This window comes from Pieris brassicae, chromosome 7 (genome assembly GCF_905147105.1).
Source record: "Pieris brassicae chromosome 7, ilPieBrab1.1, whole genome shotgun sequence".
In the NCBI taxonomy this organism is placed as follows: Eukaryota; Metazoa; Arthropoda; class Insecta; order Lepidoptera; family Pieridae; genus Pieris; species Pieris brassicae.
This window is the reverse complement of record NC_059671.1, coordinates 17019305-17037219: the sequence shown is the minus strand read 5'-3', so window position 1 is coordinate 17037219 and position 17915 is coordinate 17019305. Positions and strand designations below refer to the sequence as shown.

The following is a 17915-nucleotide window of genomic DNA, read 5'->3' as shown; positions in this document are numbered from 1 at the left end:
GCACTCTCTGTGACTTCTAAGTGACGCATTGTATAAAATTTTAATTGCATTGATATTCGTGGAGCCACAAGCTATTCGTAATATGAACCCCAGGTTTCTGTAAGCGGCTCGGTTTTTGCATAAATTATCTATGTCATGTGCCAAGATTTGCATTAAAATATACTCCCAAATCTTTTACCTCTGAGTCAACGTTAGACCAATAATGGTATAATTGTATCGAGATTGTAATCGTGCTCTTGAGAAAGATATTAATTTGTATTTCGCCAAGTTAAGCTCTAATTTATTTCTCCTGTTCCAATCAACCACTCGATCGATGTCTTGTTGAAGCTGTATACAGTCATCTGTACCTACGCTCTATGGACTATATCAGTTTGAGATCATCAGCGAAAAGCAAGCACTTTGCATTTACGACTTTAATATGTCATTCAGCGTTAACAGAAATATCAACGGTCCCAAATTATTGCCTTGTCACCCTTAATCTCGTAAAGTAAGCCTACGTACCTACACCCAGCGTATTTTTCCGCTAACTCACTTGACTGAGTATGCACTTTTGAAGTGCCGCTTCCAATACCTTCGCCGGACTTGACAATATAAATATCGACCTATGCTGTTTTATTTTATCACTCAGGATGAGCTTTATCATTCACTTTAGGAACTGGTATTACCCGACTGCTTTTCCAACATGTGGGAAACGTTGCTGCTTTGAGACACAGGTTATATGTACACACTACAGACTGTATATGTGGAGCAGTGGTTCAGCAAGTACAACGCCACAATCTCGTAAGATTTATATCTTATGGTTATATACCATACGGGCCTGCTGCCTTTTTTGGCTTTAGACGCTTAATTCCCTCCTGTATATCGCTCAACTGTAAGCTCCCAACGTCAACTCTTGCAGCCCCAATTTAACAACCGCTCCGGCTGCACCTGCGCTGACGAAAAGCTTTGGCTTTTGTGTATCATAAACAGAGCTAAAATACTCGGGTGGTTTCTGCAAAGGATGCCTCGACTAAATCGGATGAGCGCTTGTTTAATTGGAATTTTAAGAAAGCTTATTTTAGTGCATTGTATTCCGAGGTTAGAGAAGTGAATTCTGATGTATACTACTTGTTGAAGTCAATAAATTAATTGCATTGGCGCATGAAAATTATACCAATCGAACCATCGGGTAATATTTAGAACGGAGAGGTAACCTCCTGATGGGAGTGTTAAAGCATTTTTCGAGGATTTGGTAACGATTTAGAAATACGTCGCCCGAAAAGGGGGGGTCGGGTTATCACCTCCAACCACTTTCACGCGCCGGAAACAGTTATTTAAAAAACCAAAATAAATCTAACCTAATAAATAATCTAACAATAGATAATAATAGGTTTTCTGGACAGCTCCGGCGCTACGGGTAATGCGGGCTCCACCGTTGCATACCAAAGCAGAGGCATTTTAATCATGCCTGTGCTTTTAACAGCGGGTAGGGGCTGCTCTCTCTCCACGCCTACGGATTTGAAATAATACTCTAGGGGTAGAACAGAATAGTAACAAATCAGTTGAGGTTGACTGAATCGATGTTGTCATAAATGCGGACTTAACCAAGATCTAGTTTACATGTAGATAAATATTAATCAATAGTACTATAAAATAATTAGCTCGATTGTAAAATGAAAATAAAACAAATGCGGAAGCATATTCACGTAAACTTGAAAGTAACTGATTGAATCTGTCAGTGTAATTTCTGTCAAAATCTACATTCATAGTAGTGGCTTGCGTTTCGTTTCACATGTTTTGAAATACACGCTGCTTCTAATATTTTAATAACTAGGAGAAAAGTGTAAAATGTACGTTTCGTTTAACGAAATACAATACACAAAATTATATTTCATTTTTTTTATACTTAAACGCAACTCCGGCAGCCAAAATTACTTGAAGGGGGTTCCAATCAAGGTCCTCCGAGATAGAAAAGAATCTGACATAGTGAAATTCACAAAAACGTCTTGATGCTACGAAGGGCTTCCCAATACTGCTCAGCTCCACGCTCGTAAAAGGACGCAAAACCTCGCTGGATGGAGCGAGACCTAGGCAGAAAATTAACGGAGTAGTCGTTCATTTCTCGCTTTCCGCTTCGACTAGTTGACCTCGTTGTTAGTGGACGGCGAAGTAAATTATTTTAAAAACTCTTTCTTAGTGGAAGCCAATAACTATTATCATTTTAAACTCCGTTCCGGTCAACTATTTCTCGTTCAACACGCTGTGGAAGGCGGGCATAACATTCGGTTTCTCACCGCCGTCTCGCATCGACAAAACTCGAGCTTGACAATTAACGTAAATGAAAACAATTGTCATGAACTGACAAATCAGCTGACTGTTTCACCGTTAGCAGGTTACCAGAAATCAAAACAATGGCATTTTCTTTATTAAGCCTAATGTATTAAAGTAGTACTATTAATATATTAAGAATAAAGACAGTTTATTTAGGTACTAAAATTTACAGAGGTCGTGATCCAAACCTTGATATTTTAATACCAACAAGCAGTGCCGAGTTCTACGATTCCTGTATAAGCAAGCAATTGCTGTTTAATCTTGTAAATTTTTTTTTGAAAATGCTGAAAGCACTGGTAAGTTTTTTAGCAAAAAGAAAGAAATCCATTTAAATTTAAGAACTATCTACTATGGTAGATCTCAATGTCTTCTGAATTTGAGAACAATGATCTTTGTTACTAATATAAAAATCACTGCCAAATAAATACACGTTACGAAAAGAAATCTATTTTTAGGAATGTTTTGGTGCGTTTGTCATTTCATTTAATGGTATATGCCATATTTATTTAATCTAGAGACTCTTTAAAATTACTTTGGCTAATGAGTGAAATATCTATCTATAATATATATAAAAAAAATTTGATGTGTAAGTATTGTTGAGATACAAAAAGTTTATAAAAAAATTAAAATAAACATTTTTCAAGTATGACTGGACTGATCTTCATTTTCTGATGAAAAAATTAATATATTGCAATCCCAACTATTTTAAGGTATACTCTAATATAATTATTAAATTTAAGCTATACAGTATCAATACAAAAATTTATTGTCATGTTCATGTATAAAATATGCCTTACCTCATCAGTAGATGGCTATTCTTGGTTTATGATACCTTGAGTGTTTAAGGTACTCTTTAGGTATATTGCTATTAAAAAAAGAAATTAATTGAAGGTTTTATATATAATGTCACAAAAATGTTTATTTTGTCATTAAAGTCACTGTGAAATTCATAAAATTTTCTGTTTTTATACAAAATGTTAAATAAATAAAAGCCAATTTAAAGAAATATACACCTGTAAATAATGGGTATTTGTACATCCTTATTTAAAACAAGTGTAAGTTGATTATGTATACAAAATAAATGTGTGGAGAAAATTGTAATTTTCTTAAATATTTTCGGTTTTTTATACACGGAAAGTGAGGTTCAAAATTTGTTATAGAAATATGTCATTAAAGTTAAAACTGTTTATTAACTTAACAGGTAAATATAATACTAGTTTTTAAGACTTTATAACTTATAATGATTTCAGATCATCTTTGGAAGTGGGGTTTATACAGGTGTATATGTAGCACAAACTTACCAGGTTTGTAATTTAGTTTTATTATTTGCTAATAAAATTTAAAATTATTATTTACAATAAATTCAATTTAAAATGGGACATAAGGATTAATAAGCAGGCAGATAATGTAGAATCAAGTGCATATCACTACCCATGTGTACCTGCCAAGAGGCTTACGACATATTCAATAAGTTAAAGAATAGAATCAAGAATTATTTCATTTCATTATTTAGTAGACTACAAAGGAGGCCATATCAAACCTCATCAATTTCTTTACATCAATATTTAGAATGGATAATTAGGAGTGTTTGTTAGATCATTTATAGCTGTATATTGTACCTGGTTCAATAGATTTTATCATTCAATGGCCTCTTTTGTGAAACCAAGTTTGTCCATAAATACTAAATATTTTCTATTTTGTTTTTAATGCAGGATTTTCTTTCTCTATTTTGTAAGAGAACAGCACAAGAATGTGAGAGAGCTCTGGAAAGAAAGAAATGGTTTGTTTTAAATTTTTTTTATTATTCTTGAACCAGGGACAATATTTGGTGAATGTTTTAATGCCTAAACATCCAAAAAATATACGAAGTGTTTTCTGCTGTCTTTTATCATTATTATGTAATTGTCATTTACAAAAAAACTATTTACTAACAAACATAATTTAAATTCTTTTACAGATAGAAAGGGTGGAGTCCCCGCAGGTTTTATTTGAGAAAGCTCAGGCTTTTATTAAAGCAAAAATTGATGAGTTCAATGGCAAAAAAGACTAACGCAGTGTAGGCTTGAATTAAATTGTAAATACGTGGGTTGTAGCATGATTTTATTTTATAATAAATAATACATGAACTTGTAGCTTTTATATGTTTATAACATAGATAAACCACCTCCAATATGTTCCATACGAGTTAATGGTTCTTCAAATGCTAACCAGTCGCTAGAATGTGTAGGAAGCAAACCCATACTTTGAAACTTATACAATGCTAAAAATATATTAACTATATTACCAATTATATAAACAAACTTTTGTCCTACAGCCTGTGTTCCTTCTACCATTTTGAATGTACTTTGTGTAGTAAACAGTGCCTTTATAGGACGTACAATTAACATTCCCACCATCATTATAGGAAAAATCGAAATTGAATTTCCTGCCATGTACATAATAAAGAGGTTCATTGGTACTTGTTTGAGCGGGCCTAAAGCAACATCCCACAATTTTTTTATCAAGAGAAGCTGTGAATCAGAGTCCTTAGAGGTTTCTACATAATTTGCACTAGTGGATTGACTGTACCCCGGTGGCGAAGGTAATTCCGTTGTTTGCGAGCGTGATCTACAAGGTGAAATATTAAATCAATAATAACTCAAATTTTTATCATAAACTTACACGAAACTTACTTAGAATTGAAATCCAAAGCCCATTTAAATTTCTTTGAGTTTTTTAATTGAGACATATTTGCAGGTATATAATGCGGCTGAATTCGTATAAGTTATTAGCTCTAGTTCGGGATGATTAGTGAATTATTGATCTAAATTTTTTAACCAAAGACTTCAACTTCTGTCGAGATTTTTTTAATAAAATTTAATATTAGGTATGTCAGATGTCATTTTATGAATTGTTGACAGATGCTCAAAGAACCACAGAATGCACAATAGTTTTTTTACACATGCCTCTTATCCGAACTCTCCATAGATAAAATATATCAAATTTATTATGCCCTTTCTGTGCGCCCTACAAAAAATTACTTTATGTCGTGCAGTAGGGATCATGCTACATGAGAAATGCCATTTCGCGAGATCTACGGATGGAATGCATCGACGAGTTCGTCGCACGGCTCGCGAAGACTCCCTCGGTTCAACCAGGAGTCTTACCTTATGAGGCTTAACCGCGAGCAGCGAGTTTGCTTTTAATTACACGACAAAAGTTACTTAGCGTATTTGAAATAAAACTTTAACAGTAACCTGTATGAGACTGACTTTCTATTAAAACATAATATATCTACGAAGTAGTACCTACAAATCAAATACGTTTTGAGTTATTGGTTACTTGAGCTTGGAATGCTTATAGCTTTTTATATTAAAGAGCCCACAATATTTTGAAACCAGATAAGTTATAATCGAAAAAATAAAGTTGGTAGGTAACAAGTTTTATATTCTTCCGTCTACGATATTGCACAATATTACATAATAATCAATGAATAACTTTTAAAATGTAATCTTTATATATCTATAAAATTAACTTTATTTATTTAATATCAAAATAACCCTCAATTGTAACAATGTTAAAAATATTACTCTTCCTTTATATTTATTTACAAATATATTATTCGTGTCAGATAGGCCAGTCATCCCGAACCAGGAATGTAAGAATAAAAGTCACAAACTACTCGGTCACAAAGGTCCAAACATAAGACTCAACCAACTGCTGTAAGTCATAAGTGAACAAATTACCAAATTATACTCCTAATAATATAGCTCTATTATATCCCTGTCTTTGATATTTACCACGGATATTTTACCTGATATGGAAAGGCCCAATAAAATATGTAAAAGTGGAGGTATATAACGAAAATTAACAATAGAGAATATCAAGTAACGCTGAAACGTACTTCAAATAATTATGTACAAAAATAAATACTAAACTTATCAAACAAAGAATTTAAAAATTTAAGTAAACTCTTGAGTGCTACACCATGAGAGCATGATGATCTTAAAATGCCTGAAGTAATTTTCATAAATTATAGCTGGCAGGATTCCAACATAAAATAAAACACCATAATCTGTCCATCCCTTTAGGAACAAGGATGCTACAGGTACGACATGCCCTCTTTTTCGCTTGGAGATTATATATTTATTTTGTAACCCTACAGCTAACAGAAATTATATATAATAACAAACACACTGAAAATATAGCCAGAGATGGAACACATAATGAGTAACTATAAAAATGATCAAAATTTTACAAAACGAAACTATTCAATCCATTTAACTAAGCGGTACCTAATTTGGCTGTATTGGGTGAAGTGCCTACAGGAATGTGTGTACAGAGGTATTCTCATGATGTCGGTTATTTTGCGCTATGGATATTTTTAATACTCCATTTAAGTTTGGATTGACGTACATACTAAATATCGCAAAAAGCGAATGCATGATATAGCTATTTCTAGTAGACCTAAGCGTACAAATTTGCATCCGGGTGTATAATGAAAAGCAAATTCGTATCATAATTATTCAGGATTTATTTACAAAAATCTTTAAGTGTGTTGTCACAATTTTATTAACTATCTAGTCTATTTTGATATATCTAGTTATAAGGTAGGTTGTTATGTTATTGAGGAACCTTAATAATAAATAAAAAAAGTGTCATTTTACGTGCTTAGTAAATATGGATTAACTTTGTCCAACTTCGATATGAAATATATATTATTTAAAGTATGTACATGATAATTTTTAGTCTTTATGCATAGATGTAGTACTTCAAGTAATACGTAGTATCAATACTATTTGTTAGTAAACATCCTTCATAACAACCTGTTTACAAACAAATGTTAATGCACTTTGTATTTCTGCGTTATGAATTGAATCAAAAACAAATTATTAACAGCGTATTATTCTAATATACCGTCGCAGTTCAGTGGTTATGGGTTTAACTGCCGAGTTCGTAGTTTGGTAGAAAAATTCCGTAGATACTAATATCACATTGGGGTCTATATATATATGGCAGTTTTTACCTAAACTATATTTGACTGACCTACTAATTACGTTAGCAACTAAATTTTTATCGTGCGTAAATCTACGAAAGCCGGAGGCAATACCGTCTTTACTACAAGGGCACACGGGGCCCGTGCCCGGGTCCCCATTCTTAGGGAGCCCCGAAGGACCGACAATTTATCTCACACATTTATTCTCAAAATATTTTTGTCGGGCACATTACACTTTTTTCACTAATCAGTAACCTTATTAAAAGGTATTTACAAAGCATATATTACGCCATTATGTCTATGGCTGCACCTATTCCTACTGTACTAATTAATAATATTTCGAACGCATCCTATCTAATTTACTAAGAACACCATCCAGCGCTTAGTAAATATCATTAAATATTAATAAGAATATTATAATTCGCTTTTTTTACTTTCCAAAGATGCCCCAAATTCTTGTGTGCCCAAGGGCCCAGCCTCGCTTAAGACGGCCCTGCTTGAAGGAACTGTAAACTATAAACTCCTAATTATTTAAAGATGTCCATAAAAATTACTGCCTTCTTTCATAATCCGGAAGACTATAAAAAAACATTGAAATTATAATCACAGTTTTACCATAATCAGAATATCAATATTCGAAGTATTTATTTAATACATGGAATCCTTTGGAGTAACATTAAGTTCATTATTGATAGATTACCATTTATTAGTTCTAACAGAATTTAGACTTCTTCCAAATAGAATCTAACCTTCTCTAAACAGTTTAAAATCTTACAATACTAATGACAATTTAAATCAAAATGATGGCGTCTTTATTTATAGTTTACTTCAGTTTGAGGTCATTGAACCTGTCCTGAAAGATGCCATGATGTTAATTGTAAAAATGTTTAATACAGCTATTATCAGTACTTATCGCTCGCCCTCTATTGAAATGTATTTCTGTCCTCCTTAGATACTATATTAAACTCTCTCAAAACATATAATTATCACTGGTGATATTAATATATAGGCTTACAATGCTAGCGACTCACAGTCTTTTCCCATCCTACACTATTCCAACTCGGAAGGTCATGTTAAAAACAAGCCATCCGGCTACTGCCCTAGTTCTTCATAGGAATTATTAATGATCACTCGAATACTGTGTTAAATTTTAATTTCAGAACTAGTAATAAATTTACTTCCCATCTTGAGTCCGTGTTCAATTATGACAAGGCTTCAAATCAACTAGAGAATTTAAATCTTAAATTTTTACTTACATGTAGGGACCGAGATGGAGTCAAAGTTAATACCACCCATATCAAGTTGAGACGTGCTGCAAGCGCATTGTGCAGCCCTGGATCACGCCTGGCATTTTACGGTGCATACATAGCAGAGACCGTTTACATCAAAAGCTTAAAAAAACAACCCCATGACAAAATCTTTAGTATAACTTAATGTTTGCAATAAACTTATGAAAATCCGCCAATTGTTAATTTAGATGTATCTTGACAACAGTCTAATGCATTGCAAGGATCCTACGCCTTTCCAGAAGTAGTGTGCGGTGGCGCGACTATACCATCTGGGGCCCGCGGCAATTTCTTTTGATGGGGCCCTATCAGTAAAATCGTCACGTTATACTTAGTTTAATTTTAATAAACTTCAAGATTTTCAGCGTACTGTATAACACATTGTATATGTCCCACTAATGCCATAATAATAACTCCTCTCTTAGGCGAGAGGGAATGGTTTATAGTCCCCATGCTAGCCCAATGCGTATTGCATTCATCCATAGAACATAACATCTCAATGCATTCATCATCTATTCGCTAGCTTTTCGGTGAATGAAACGTGAGGAAACCTACATAGATTTACAATCAAATAAAAATAACAATTTTTAAGCTCGCGGCCTCTTGGGCAGGGGCCCTGGCATTTTGCCAGCCCTGCCACCCTATTGTTACGCCACTGCTTATATGTATTATACCTCAATGTAAAACTATATTATCGCACCGCCACTTTTCCTATCTATCAAGGCTATAAAATAAACTTAATGAGATTATTTACTCTAAGTTATTAAACAAAATTACCAATACTAATTAATACCAATTAATAAAGAAACTGGATTACTCCTACAATTAATTTTAACATTGCACTTACTATCTTTTACACTAACACTCTTCAGCTCCCATTCCATCCATCCCTTCCCAAACATTATCACAACCATTCACTACTGGTGTGTACAAACGCTTCGACCTTGTAAACCTGTATCTTTGTTTTAGTAATAAGTCTCAGTTTTCTATTTCTTCTTTATATACCTAATATTTTTGTACCGATTGGAAATTACAAGTTGATTTAACCGTAAGATGAGCGGAGGATCTTGATGTACAGGTCTCCCTAGACTTAGTTCAGGGACTCCAATACCTGCTAATCAATATAACTTGTTATAGAATAAAGAAATTTTGAATTTGAATGAATTACAATTAATGATTACGTAAAAGTTACTTCTAATAGTATACGTACTGATGACAACTTAATAAAATTATAACACGCTTCTCTACTCACTAGTCTCTACTCTTAGATCAGATTTTCTTAATAAATTTTCAACGAGCTCTTACAATCCGTATATGTATTTAGATATTAATAATAAGGGTGGAATATTTTAAAGCTGTTCTGTCGTCATCTCATATACATAATTAAACCAGTTCTGCGACTCGGGAACTTGTGATCGTCAAACGTTTTAATACAAAAGTGAGGTGTATCGAGAGGCAGCCTCTATTCTCAATTCGCGTGTTGCCACAGTTTTTAATAACAATAAGTTTGGTGCCCATGTCACGAAGGACGCCAGGAAGAAAGGAGTGGGACGTACGAGCTTCCACGCTAGCCCGTAATACCCATAACAAAATAAGAAGTATAGTCGAGAACCTACGGGTTGAGCCAAATCCCCAAAAGGAATTGATCGCGCTTTCTATAGGTATGATTGATGTATATGGCAAAAATAGAATGCATACGTATTAACTATCTAAGTATGAGAAATCATTTTATGTGCCATAGATAATTCTCGCCATTTAATTTTAAATTGTCATGAATTTACAATTCATTTAAAATATATAATTCAAGTCAAATATTAAATTTTTAAACACAAATAAACCATTCATAAGTATAATAAATATTTTGGTATATTTATCGCTTATCATTTTCTGACGCGCCAGGTGATCCTACAACATTCGGGAATCTCAATCCTCCTGAACAAGTGTTACAAGCCGTTCGTGAAAGTGTGGAATCCCACTCGAGTCGTGGCTATGCTCCTGCTAAGGGGCACCTAGAAGCCCGACAAGCTGTTGCAGAATATAGCGCACATCAAGGATCTATAAAACCAGACGATGTCATACTTTCTAGCGGCGCCTCCCATGCGATTGAGCTTGCTATCTCTGCCATCGCAGATTCTGGACAAAACATACTTATACCACGACCTGGTTTCATGATTTATCAAACTCTATCTGAGGGATTAGGAATATCTATTAAATTCTATAACCTATTGGTAAGTCATCTAACTTAATCTTAAATAATATTAAATGAATTAATATTAGCAGTTAGCTATTATCAGAATATTTATTGTTTATTACATTCAAATAAATAAATTAATAATTATGTAAAAAGCAAGGGATTACCTACTAGATGTTTCTTAATTAAGTAAATTGCTTTAAAATAATTTTATACGACTCACCTAAAACAAGTAACCTTGAAAGTTGAATTCAAAGATCAATAAAACAACGAGGACAGCTATGTAAACCACATATTAAGAATTATGGGCAATAAAACGCAAATAGTTAAATGAAATTTCTTTTAAATATAGATAGATTGAATCAACTTATTTGAATTCTGGTGACTAGAAAGTACTTGGAGACTATAACTAGGTACAAAGGCTTTCCTTATATTCTAACGAGACATGCGGTATCAACGAAAATATAATTAATTCCCAGTTGATATCTACTAAGCGCTAATCAACAAGTTTCTAGAAGCATAACAAGTTTCCAGTTTATTGTGTAGCTTGATTTGCATACCTACTATTTACGTCTTATTCTTTGGTATCCTTTGAATTATAAATGCGTATTTACGTATTTACGTAACACGTAAAACACCGCAAATATTACACCATTTTATATTTTACAGCCAGATGAGCAATGGAAAGTCGATATAGACGACTTAGAAAACCAAATCGATGACGACACAGCTGCTATTATCGTAATAAATCCATCGAACCCATGCGGTTCAGTATACAACAAGGATCATTTGCTGGAAATATTAGATGTAGCGGCAAGGAACCATGTGCCAATAATAGCTGATGAAATTTATGAACATTTCGTGTTCTCTGGTCATAAGTTCCATGCATTGTCATCCTTATCTGTTGATGTTCCTGTGCTAACATGTAGTGGACTCACAAAGAGATTCTTAGTTCCTGGTTGGCGTATGGGATGGGTTATCATTCACGATCGCCATAATATTCTTGGAAAAGAAATTAGAAACGGGCTAAGCAATTTAGCATCAAGAATTCTAGGACCAAGTGTGTTAGTGCAGCGAGCGTTACCAAGTATTCTCAAATATACACCACAAACTTTCTTCGATGACGTCATACTATTTATTGAGGTAAGGTAACATAATCATATGAAGCTGGTTTAAAAAGCGTGTATATTTCAAAATTAATTATATATGTACAAAAAATGTTTCAATAAGGCGTTAGCCGTTAGGAACGTATAATTTGCATTACCGTATGCATCGGTAAAAATAGAATATATATATTAAAGTAAAAGTTCACCAGAAGCTTTTGATTTTCAGAACCAGGCAAAACTTGCATATGAAGAATTACGCAGAGCTCCTGGTTTACGACCAATTATGCCTCAAGGAGCCATGTACATGATGATTGAAATAAAAATGGTTCTATTTCCCAATATGACTAATGAATTTCAATTTGTGGAGCGTCTTGTGAAAGAACAGTCAGTCTTCTGTTTACCCGGAAAGGTACGTTTATTACAACGATAGGTATTACAACTAGAGTATCTTTAAGCTATGAAGTTCCTTATGGGTATATTGGGCTTCTTCCATGCAATGTCCGACCTAAAGTATATAGGTTCTGGGTAATTCTGACCCGCTGACGCACCTTTCGTCTACCAGTTTTTTTTAACTCCAGGTTAAAATTATCAAGAATCTCGATCACATATCATGTGTTTATTTTTTTATTTTCCAGTGTTTCGAGTATCCTAACTATATAAGAATCGTTTTAACTGTACCTGAAGCATATTTACGAGAAGCTTGCCAAAGGATAATACTATTTTGTACGGAACATGTGGACTTAGGCGACAAGTGTAAAGATATGGAGAGTAACGAAGTATCAGTACCGCAAGATATTGAAGTTTCTTAAGCAATAGTTTTTGTATTATGTTATATGCAATAGAAAATATACCTTACGATTTCCAAACAAATACATGTTCTAGAAAATATTATACGTTAATACAATACATACGTTTTTGTTTTTTTAAGTGTATATTATATATTGTATAAAGATACAAACTATTTTACACATAGAATTGATACCCAGATATTTTTGATGGATACATCAGTTATAAACGTATTTTTGATTAATTGAAACCTTAAGTCTGCATAAGACGTAAGTATAGTATGTAAGTAGTTAAGAGTAGTAGATGCAAAGAAATCATTTTGAGAACTGTTGCAAATGTCTACCTTCCACAATCCACAATCTCTGAGCCGTCAAAAAGATGATGGTAAGGAACAAAATACTATCTGCAGAATATAGAGACTAAAATGTGAACATTATTCACACCTATTACGTACTAGGCAGTTCACAATATATACAATTACACTATATTATGTTAAGTCTTGATTCTGTCCCTCAGATTCACAGTCGATATTTAGCGCTAAGTGTGACTCTTGCATGTCAAAAACGCATTGGATTAAATGTACGGGTGAAGTTGTGGTTGTGAAAGTTGAATGTGTAGTTCTTAATGATTCATATAACCCTGAATCCCGAGGGGTGCGGCTTCCTACATTGGTTTTAATTTATCGATTAAAATGCTGTAGTTTCAATAGGTTAGGTTAGGATAGACTATAGTTAATCAGTATACTCTATAATAGGATATTATATTTAGTCTTAGTGTAATCTGTGCAGTTTGTAATAAAAAAAACATTATTGAATATTAACACTGAGAACTATTAAAAAATATTCAAAGCCGAAAGCAAAACCGGTGGCAAAATCAAGGATAAGTAAACGACAAGTAGTTTAACAAGCTTATATAAAAATTGAACTTAATAACAATCATTGAAAATTAAGATGCATTGGAAATAAAGTTCCACTGGTATATTCTGTAATTTACTCCTAATAGGTAGAAATACATAAACACTATGTTCAAAATAAACTTATTAACCAAACCTGCTATAGCATGTGCTCGATCTATGAAAAAATTATCGTCGAAAGCTAATGCAGCTTTCGATCCATTAAATTATTGTGCTGACATTGTAAGGTATATTAAAAGATTATAATTTAAAACTTGTATATTTTTTATTTCATTCTTAATAAACCATTCAACCATGGTACTTCTGTGTTATTTTTTCAGATAGACAGTATGATTATGAGAACTATTTGGCAACTCTTCTTATGACTAAAGCTATACGGTCACCAGCATTGGTTATAAGAGCATTCAATGTAGAAGTTGCGAGAGTGCAAGATCAAACAACTGATCCACAAATAGCAACAATGAGATTACAATTTTGGCAAGATTCCCTCAACAAAATATTTCATAAATCTATGGACAAATCAACAATACCTGCCAATCCTGTTGTTCAGCAATTGTTTAAAGTAAGTTTTCAGTCATATAAATAATCCTATTTAAAATCCAACCACAATTTAAATAATTATTTTTTAGGTTTGTCAAAGTTATAAATTACCCCAAAGGTATTTAGAACGATTAATTACATCTAGGAGCAATATATTAAAAACCAAATACTTTAGAACAATTGAAGATATAGAGAAGCACTCTGAAAATTCAGTGTCATCAATTTACTATCTACTACTAAGCATAGCTGGAATTACTAATGTACATGCTGATCATGCTGCATCACATTTAGGAAAATCTCAAGGATTAGCCAATATCCTAAGGTAATTTTTCATATAAATTACTAGCCAAGTAACTTATATATATGTTTATAAATATTGCATATTTTCAGATCCATCCATGTGTCTAACCATCACAAGATGGTAACATTACCTATGGATATTTTAATGAAATATAAAATAAGTCAAGAATCAATATTAAGAGGAATTGATAATGAAGCTATGCGTAATGTTGTTTTTGAAGTAGCAAGTAGGGCAAATAGCCATTTAGAAAAAGTATGTATTAAAATATCAATGTGTTTTATTTGCATAGATAAAGTTATTAAAAAGTTATTAATTTTTCAGGCTAGAGCTATAGAAATACCAAAACTTGCAAACCAGATTTTTCTACCAGCAATTGGTGTCGAAATTTATCTTACAAAGTTGCAGAAAAACCAATTTGACATATATGATACTTCATTACAAAAAAGGAACTCTACTCTACCCTTTAGTTTATATTTTAAGAGGCTTCTTAATAAATATTAGGAAAATAATTACAAAAATGTTAAAATGAAGATGTGTAAAGAGCATGTTAATACATTTTTAAATAAGATAACTTACTACGAGATAACTAAACAAAATTTTGATGATAATGAATTTAGTTGATTCGTATAATTCATTAATTAATCAAGCTAGCAATACAGTGCTTTGTAGGAAACACTTGTTACAAACAGATGAGACCATACTATGTTCCTTATTAATTAGTATTCTAATGTAGATTATGTAGAAATAATTTTCAATGAACTGGATTTTATTTGCAAGTATTTCAAAATGTAATTGTGTGATAACTAAAAAAATGTCAAATATAGGTGTTGTAGTGAATAAAACCATTGGAAAAAGAATTGCACTTTTACTTTTAAGCTTTATCAATGCAATGCAAATTAACAGTCATGAGATTCCAGCAGTTTGGCAACTTAAGTAGTTATAAAATAAGCCTATACATGGCAGCTTTCTGATTAATTGGAATGATTAAAAGTATTATTAGAATTATTTAATTGAAATTACAATTATTGTAGTTCCACTACATAAAATATTCATGCAAAATAAATAAATTTCATTAAGTCACCTAAATTTTATATCAATTGGTACATGTTAACAACCATATTGAAGTATGAGATCTTTTTAAAAGTATTTTCTATGAATTAGCACATTCATGAAATATTGAAATTTGAGCTTTGGTAAAAAAATATCTTTGGTCATTCTTGAAAGCAAATTGGTGATTTTTGTTAAAATGATGGTATCATCAACTTAGATCTGTAAGTTTTAGTAGTTTTTAATGCACATAATGGTATAATTACACATTAAGCATGCCATTCATAAAAAATATAGGCCCTGTTTTAATACAAACTAATTATGCAGCAATATTTTTAAAGCCATACATTAAAAAGATTCTAGCCAAATCATGTGCCACAGCGGTAGGATTTGTTTTGATTTATTGGCAATTATAAAACATGTATTTGCATCACTCATTTACCATTATCCTGTATTTATCAAATTCAGCAATTTGTAATATTTTAAGTATTTCATTACTAACAAAAATATTGTTGCCTTATCACCTAATTATGGGTTCTTTAGTATTCATAATTTTGTATATTTCACAATGTTTTTTCAGAAATATTTCAGTCCAAATTGCACAGCCTATACACAATAAATAAGGAATGTATGAGTTACAAATAACTTATTTGTTACATTAAATTCTTAGCCTATAATAAAAAAGCTAAATATAAATAAGTACTAGTGTATAATCACATGAGCTTGCCAAAGAAATGCTAGAAAAGGATCCATAAAGGATCTTATTCTGAAGGTGTCAAATCTTTCTCTGGCTCTCCTTCAGATAATATTTGATGCAAGAGATCATGAACTGGCTCAAATGCCTTCCGACATGCTGCATTTGTGGGTATTAGATAATCATGCATGTCATGGTGACTTATGGTACCATCACTCTGAATAAAACCTTTATCAATGAATACCATATCAACTTTCTTCATATGGACCACCTTTTCTTTTAAAAGTTGATTTATTTTGGAATTCTTTTCTCTTAATAAATTAGGATGTTGGCCACGAGGAAGAAGACTCTGAAATTTTATTTACATTGTATAGTTACTCTTTGTATTATATAGAATTAATACATACAATATATACTTACAGGTATGACTACATAAACATTAGGATGCTTTTCTTGAATAGTATGAATGATTTCTAATATACCCTCACAAATCTGTTCTGCTGTATATTCTACATTATTTGTTCCTACATGCAATACAATGACCTGTAAAATATTTTATTTTATTAATCTAGGATAAGATATTATAGGATAAGATTATATTTAAACAAAAAACAATATATGGCATAGGTATAAAAAATGATAAGCTTACTTTTGGATCTACATGATCCAGCTCCCCATTTCTAATACGCCATAACACATTTTGAGTTTGGTCTCTATGAATACTAAAGTTAAGGCAATGTAGTGGTGCAAACCATTGATTCCACACTTCAGTATGCTCTAAAGCTTGCAATATAGAATCGCCTAGGAAGATCACATCGGCATCTTTTCCTTTCGCATCAGAAAGAAATCTGTTGTGCTAGAAAGATTTTTATCATTATAGTGAGTTATGTATGGTATCACGAAGAACTTTTAATATAATTGCAAAAAACATCATGATATTCATATTAAATTAATACCTACAAACTTACAATGCTATTCCACCTTCCATCGCCTTCAGTATCCTGCTGAGGTGTCGCTATGGAACAAGGATTCATTTCTCACACGATTTATATAGGATATATAATAGACAAGCAGATTATACTTAAGGAAATTGTGTAAAAAATAATAACAAAATATCAAAGATGTATTTTTGTTCAAGGAACGAAGCAAATTACGAACCACAGTATTTTAGTAAAACAAGCACAGGCAGAGCCATAAGTAAAAAAGTCTAATTTTTAAAAACTTTAACAACAGATATACTTTATCTTGGAACTTATCACAGATAACATGAACGGTGTGAACTAGACTTTATAATAAGTAACAAATAAATTTGTTTTAAAATTAGTAACAATAAACTTTAAAAGAAATGAACAATGAGAAAGCTTTAAATTATGCTGTTTTTAAAATTTCACAAATAGATTTGTAACTTTGGGTTTGTGTTCTTCTAGTAAGTGGTAAGTTTAGAGTGTTCTATGGCCTGGTATCTAAACCTATAGGCCAGATTATATATTATAGGCCATATTATGTGTGTTGACAATTTTTTCCCGTCAGTCAGTTAATTTTATTAATTTTTAATACTTTTTATATACTTTATGTAGCAACTATTGGTTTTGAGATTTTTTTGTAAGTACAGCATTAAAAATAAAATAATAATAAAGTTAAAAATAAATAGAGGAGTAGAATGAGTTTAATAACTCTTAATTCTATCCAATACATTAGTGATTAAGGATTTGCTCTGGAAAAGCGACAAATGCTGTCATAACTACGTTCTTCCTAAATTCGTAATT

At 32.1% G+C, this 17915-nt stretch overlaps 4 protein-coding genes and 1 long non-coding RNA gene across 9 annotated transcripts; 3 read left to right on the top strand and 2 right to left on the bottom strand.

Annotated features, from left to right (window-relative positions):
• Positions 1-2350: 2350 nt before the first annotated feature.
• On the top strand, positions 2351-4442 carry LOC123712434. Of its 3 annotated transcripts, none has more exons than XR_006754086.1 (4): positions 2351-2606; positions 3561-3614; positions 4023-4090; positions 4268-4442. It is a non-coding gene; the product is annotated as an uncharacterized LOC123712434 (long non-coding RNA). The 3 variants fall into 3 exon arrangements; XR_006754087.1 differs by lacking the exon at positions 2351-2606 and adding an exon at positions 2640-2896; XR_006754085.1 differs by lacking the exon at positions 2351-2606 and adding an exon at positions 3280-3365.
• Positions 4441-5184, bottom strand: LOC123712433 (ER membrane protein complex subunit 4). Its single transcript, XM_045665512.1, has 2 exons — positions 4983-5184; positions 4441-4917 (listed from the first exon to the last, which is right to left on the bottom strand). The coding sequence occupies exons 1-2, from the start codon at positions 5036-5038 to the stop codon at positions 4455-4457; spliced, it is 519 nt and encodes a 172-aa protein (XP_045521468.1). The 5' UTR covers positions 5039-5184; the 3' UTR covers positions 4441-4454.
• A 4816-nt stretch (positions 5185-10000) lies between these two features.
• LOC123711672 (tyrosine aminotransferase) lies at positions 10001-12778 on the top strand. Its single transcript, XM_045664355.1, has 5 exons — positions 10001-10232; positions 10471-10799; positions 11432-11905; positions 12095-12277; positions 12504-12778. The coding sequence occupies exons 1-5, from the start codon at positions 10088-10090 to the stop codon at positions 12675-12677; spliced, it is 1305 nt and encodes a 434-aa protein (XP_045520311.1). The 5' UTR covers positions 10001-10087; the 3' UTR covers positions 12678-12778.
• A 65-nt stretch (positions 12779-12843) lies between these two features.
• Positions 12844-15265, top strand: LOC123711673 (NADH dehydrogenase (ubiquinone) complex I, assembly factor 6). 3 transcript variants are annotated; one of them, XM_045664356.1, is made up of 5 exons: positions 12844-13794; positions 13892-14129; positions 14197-14429; positions 14498-14660; positions 14730-15265. In XM_045664356.1, exons 1-5 carry the CDS (start codon positions 13676-13678, stop codon positions 14907-14909), a joined length of 933 nt encoding a protein of 310 aa, XP_045520312.1. In that variant the 5' UTR covers positions 12844-13675; the 3' UTR covers positions 14910-15265. The 3 variants fall into 3 exon arrangements, with proteins under 3 accessions (XP_045520312.1, XP_045520315.1, XP_045520313.1); XM_045664359.1 differs by having other exon boundaries at positions 12846-13629; positions 13888-14129; XM_045664357.1 differs by having other exon boundaries at positions 12846-13794; positions 13888-14129.
• LOC123711674 (platelet-activating factor acetylhydrolase IB subunit beta homolog) lies at positions 15259-17346 on the bottom strand. Its single transcript, XM_045664360.1, has 4 exons — positions 17118-17346; positions 16799-17005; positions 16570-16692; positions 15259-16498 (listed from the first exon to the last, which is right to left on the bottom strand). Exons 1-4 carry the CDS (start codon positions 17181-17183, stop codon positions 16217-16219), a joined length of 678 nt encoding a protein of 225 aa, XP_045520316.1. The 5' UTR covers positions 17184-17346; the 3' UTR covers positions 15259-16216.
• Positions 17347-17915: the final 569 nt, after the last annotated feature.